Source organism: Octodon degus, unplaced genomic scaffold, assembly GCF_000260255.1.
Source record: "Octodon degus isolate 3935 unplaced genomic scaffold, OctDeg1.0 scaffold00007, whole genome shotgun sequence".
NCBI lineage: Eukaryota > Metazoa > Chordata > Mammalia > Rodentia > Octodontidae > Octodon > Octodon degus.
This window is the reverse complement of record NW_004524583.1, coordinates 14,775,444-14,780,545: the sequence shown is the minus strand read 5'-3', so window position 1 is coordinate 14,780,545 and position 5,102 is coordinate 14,775,444. Positions and strand designations below refer to the sequence as shown.

Genomic DNA, 5,102 nt, shown 5'->3' with positions numbered 1-5,102 from the left:
CTGAGGTTATCATTCTTTAGAGCAGAGTTGCACTCTAGTTTTAAAAAAATTAATCCTTTATTTATTTGGTACAGGGGGATCGAACCAGACAGGCACTTAGACTACTAAGCTATCTCCTCAGCCCTAGCACTCCTTTGCATACGAACACATTTTCTTTGTCTGTTCATCTGCTGATGGACATATAGGCCACTTCCAAGATTTAGCTATTAAGAATCACGCTGTCATAAACATGCAGGTCTCCCTGTAAGATGGCATCTTTAACTCTTTCAGGAAGATAACTAAAAGGCAAGTAGCTGGGTCAAACAGAATTTCTAGTTTCAGGGTTCTTTTTGAAGAATCACCAAATAGATTTCCATAGGGGCTATACTTGTTTATGCTCCCAGTAACAGCAGAGAAGGGCTCCTTTTTCTCAGTCTCCCCAGTGTTTGTTATAAATTGATTTCTTAATGAGTCATTCTTTCTGGGGTAAGAGGGACTCTCAATATTGTTTTCATTTGCATCTATCTAACAGCCAATAACGCTGAGCACTTCATATATTTATCAGCATTCTCTAAAGTATCTATTCATGTCACTTGCCCATTTTTTGATTGGGTCTTTTATTTTTGAGGGTTTAAATTTTTATTTTATTTTATTTTGACACAGGGTTTTGCCATGCAGTTCAGACTCGGCTTAAACTAACAAGGATCCTCCTGCCTCAGCCTCCTGAGTGCTGAGATTACTGGTGTACACCACCACACCTAGAAAACTTTTTAGTTCTTTCTATATTCCAGATATTAGTCCCCTGAGATATAGCTGGAAAAATTTTTTTGCCATTCTGTACATTTTCTTTTTTCTTTCTTCTTGGTTTTTTGTTTCTGTACCTCCTGATACAATGTCTCACTATGTATTCCAGGTTGGCCTTAAACTCACTATTCAGCCCAGATGGACCTCAAACTCACAGCTATCCTCCTGTCTTTGTTGGGTGCCTCCTTTGCTATGTGAAAGCTCTTTAAGTTGACATGATTTTGGGCCGGGGAGATGGCTCAGTAGAATAAGCACTTGCCTGGCAAGCGCAAGGCCCTGAGTTCAATCCCCAGTACTGAAGGAAAAAAAAAAAAAGACATGATCTCACCTGTTGATTCTCCCAACTATTTCCTATGTGAGCAGGGATCTGTCCAAAGTCCTTGCCTCCAGCTACAATTTCAAAAGTTTTCCTCTTTGTTCCAGTTGAACAGCTTTAATTTTAACATTTAATTACATGATTATTTTAATTTACTATATGATAAAAGATATGGGGCTAAGTTCAAACTGAATAGCCAGTTTTCCCAACATCATTTATTAAAGAGGCTATCTTTCCTGAAATGTTTTTGCCCCCTGTCAACGATAGTTTAATACACATGGAGTTGTTCCTGCATCCTCTACTGTTCCATTCATCCCTACATTTATTTTTGTGCCAGTATCATGCTGTTTTTATCACAGTAGCTTTGTGATGTAACTTCAGGGCCACAACTGTGGTGCTTTCCACTTTGGTCTTTTACCCAGGACTGCTTTCACCTTTCTGAAGTCTTTTCTAGTTCCATTTGAACTTTGGAGGGTGTTTTCTTCTTGGTTTTTTGTTTCTGTACCTCCTGATACAATGTTTCACTATCTCTCTATGTATTCCAGGTTGGCCTTAAACTCACTATTCAGCCCAGACGGACCTCAAATTCACAGCTATCCGCCTGTCTCAGCTTCCCTACTGCTAAGATTTTGTGTCCACCATTACACCTGGCTCCACACTGAGTTTAGAGTTTTTCTCTCCAGTCAAGAACGCTGTTGGAATTTTGACTGGGATTGCAGTTGCCTTGTTTTGTTTTTGGTGTTTTTTTGGTTTGGTTTGGCCTGTCTCAGCTTCCCTACTGCTAAGATTTTGTGTCCACCATTACACCTGGCTCCACACTGAGTTTAGAGTTTTTCTCTCCAGTCAAGAACGCTGTTGGAATTTTGACTGGGATTGCAGTTGCTTTGTTTTGTTTTTGGTGTTTTTTTGGTTTGGCTTGGTTTTTTACTTTTTTTTTTTTTTTTTAATTGCTTTTTAGGGGAGGCTTATTTTTTGTTTTTGGTGCCAAGGACCAAACCCGGGGTTTTCAGCTTGCTAGGCAAGTATTCTACCACTGAGCCAAATCCCCAGGCCCTTGACTGGGATCGCATTAAATCTGCATGCCATTTTTGCTAATTTGGCCATTCTGACATTGGTTCTACCTACAGAAACAATCTCATCTTTCCCTTTCCTTTTTTTTTTTTTTTTTTTTTTGAGACAGGGTACCACTATGTAGCCCAGGCTGGCCTTGAACTCAACAATCCTCCTGCCTCAGTCTCTGAAGTGCTGGCATTCCAGGTGTGCACCATGACACCCAGCTTTATCGCTTTCATTATAGAGGTCTTTCACTTCCATGGCTACAGTAACGCTAGGCTTTGTGTTTTGTTTTGAGGGGTTTTTTTCGCAGTTACTGTGGATGTACTGTTTTTCTAACTTCTCTTGGGGGGCGCTCACTGTTGGTGCATAGGAACCCTATTATTATTGTGTGTAGAGTTTCACCCTGCACCCTTCACTTTCAAACATGAACCTCTGAGCAAAGCAAAGCATCACACTGAGTTGATCCCCAAGACTACAGCAGTAACTGCTCACATTTGAGCAGTGCTACAGCAGCATCCAAGCCTCCGCGCTTTCACAGACCATTACCTTCGCAAGCACACGGGCACTCAGGGGTATTATTTACATCACTGTACAGCAGGAAAGAGGGCTCAGAGGGCTTATGCCACAGGTCCAAGGTCACATACTGGGCCCGCGACGGAGCCAGAACTTAAAGCCACAAGACTTTCAGGTACACCTGCGAGTTCTCCCCACTATTCACACCACCTTCTCCAGGGAGGTGCCAGGAGGATGCGTCTGGGGCAGGGAGCTGGGCAGCAAGGGCCTTCACATACCGGTCGGTTCTCATACTCCAGGCAGGGGCAGGTGATGGTGCAGCCATCCAGGAGGATCCGGCCCTTGGGTGGGGTCACTTTCCGACCCCCCTGAAGCTTATAATACAGCAGGGTGTTCTGCTGAAGGATGAACCATCGTGCCTTCCAATTGTGAACAATGTGACCCTGTGGACAGACAGGACAGCGCCATGGTGAGGCAGTGAAGGAGGAGATACTGTGTTTAGGCAAAGGTCTCCCGTTGCCCAGGCAACCAACATGCACCATGGAAACAACTGTCCAATGACAGCAAATATTTTTGTCTGGATCTCTCTTGGTCATCTCTTTTGAGTATGCAAGCAAAAGCCTTCAGCACTGATCTTCTAGTTCCCACTGGCATTTTTTCATGGGGTTTTTTTTTTTGTTTTTTTGTTTGTTTGTTTTTTAAATCTCTTTCCTTTCTTCTTTTTCCTTTTTTGTAGTGATAGGGGTAGGGAGCAAATGCAGAACTTTGCACATGGTAGGCCAGCACTCTCCCATGGCGCTGCACCCCACTCCAATCACGGGCCATAAATCTTAAAAGAAACTGCAAAGTGCGTGCACACACACACACACACACACACACACGCTGGTGGACACCTGTAATCCTATCAGTCTGGAAGGTGAAGCAGGAGGTTTGCAAGTTACAGCCCAACTCTGGCAACTTAGGCCCTGGGTTCAATCCTCAATACCACCAAAAAAATAACTCACCTGTAATCTTGCTACAGTGCTAGGAGGCAGCTATTGTTAATACTGTGCATATCTCTCTACTCTTGTTTCAGTTCTTACTTTTTTTATTTTCCAATTGGGACCATACCATATACAGTTTTATTTTCTAGTTTTGTTTTGTTTATCCTTGCTGAGCATTTTCTCAAACCATTTACATTTCTTTAGAAGATATTCTATAATGGCCACTATGTGAATACATAATTAACTTGCAAGTCGATGCCTCCCTGAGTCTATGGTGCTAAGGGCCCACCAGTTACTTTGCCAGCTATGGCAGGCACAAAAGACAGAGTAGTTTTGGAGGTTCTCAGGTGAGACATGGAGCCAACAGACTGGAGAGTCAGGTGCAGGCAGAGCCCCATTTCTAGAACAGACTGATGCGTGGAGGACGTCTGCAGAGCATCAGGAAGGAAAGGATGAGCCACACACAGAACAAACCTTCTTGACAGGGTCTGCGGCAGAGTGCAATTTGGAACAGTTATCACCCAGACAAATGTGCTCCACGTGAGTCACAGAGCATCTGCTTAGTTCATCCTTCCCCTCACCTAGCGGGTGTTCCTAGCAAAGACTCCTTGTTCTCACAGCTGTGGTGCTGTGATCCCACTCCATGTCCAGCAGGCACTTCGAGCCGTCAGGGAGCCTCAAAGTATGGCCAAATCACCCGCACTAGTTATTCGTGCATATAGCCGTGCTTCGTGGGCATGGATCTAAGCTAACCAGAATGTACAGAGGCAACCAAATGAAACTCAGCAAGGCTCATCTGACAAGTACGCTCTCTGCTTCCCCCCAGCTTGCAGTCCACTTTGCAGCCTGGGTAGAGCATGCCACAGCTCTCCACACAGCCCAGTCCCAGCTCCCAGTCCCCAGCCAGGTACCTGAGGGCAGCACTTGCAGGGCTGCCTGGGGTGCCTGCCGCTGAAGAGCTCAGGGCAGTAAGTTACTGACAAACAAGGCTGCAACAGATGTGGGGAGGATGCAGCTGAAGATGGCCATACGAGGGCTGGCACAAGGCAGAGACGAGACGGCGAGACAATCATAAACCTTACAACACAGGTGTGAGGGGCTGAATCGTGGGCCCCACACCCCACCCCACCCCACCGAAATGCACACATTGAAGCCCTAACCCCAGTACTGCAGAATGGGATCATCTGGAGCTCGAGTCTTTAAGGAAGTTAGTAAGTTAAATGGGCCATCAGGTTGGATCCTACTCAAATCTTGTGTCCTTAGAGAAAGAGATAAGGACACACAGAGTAGTGCCGGAGATGGGGACATAGAGGGATAAGACCGAATGCAGCAGACATAGCGAGAAGGGAGCCACCTGCAGCTGGGGAAGTAAACCCCAGAGGAGGGCTGGTGAGATGGCTCAGTGGTCTAAAGCACCTACTTAGAACAAGCTTAGCTAAAGCACAGGGACC

The 5,102-nt window shown here is 45.1% G+C and overlaps 1 protein-coding gene across 1 annotated transcript in view; it reads right to left on the bottom strand.

Annotated features, from left to right (window-relative positions):
* The window catches only part of Plek2 (pleckstrin 2), a 66,248-nt gene that overhangs the window by 25,739 nt on the left and 35,407 nt on the right, over positions 1-5,102 (bottom strand). The window contains exon 2 of the mRNA XM_023702734.1: positions 2,947-3,111. Within this exon, the coding sequence (XP_023558502.1) occupies positions 2,947-3,111 (165 nt within the window). The remainder of the gene's footprint in view (positions 1-2,946; positions 3,112-5,102) is intronic.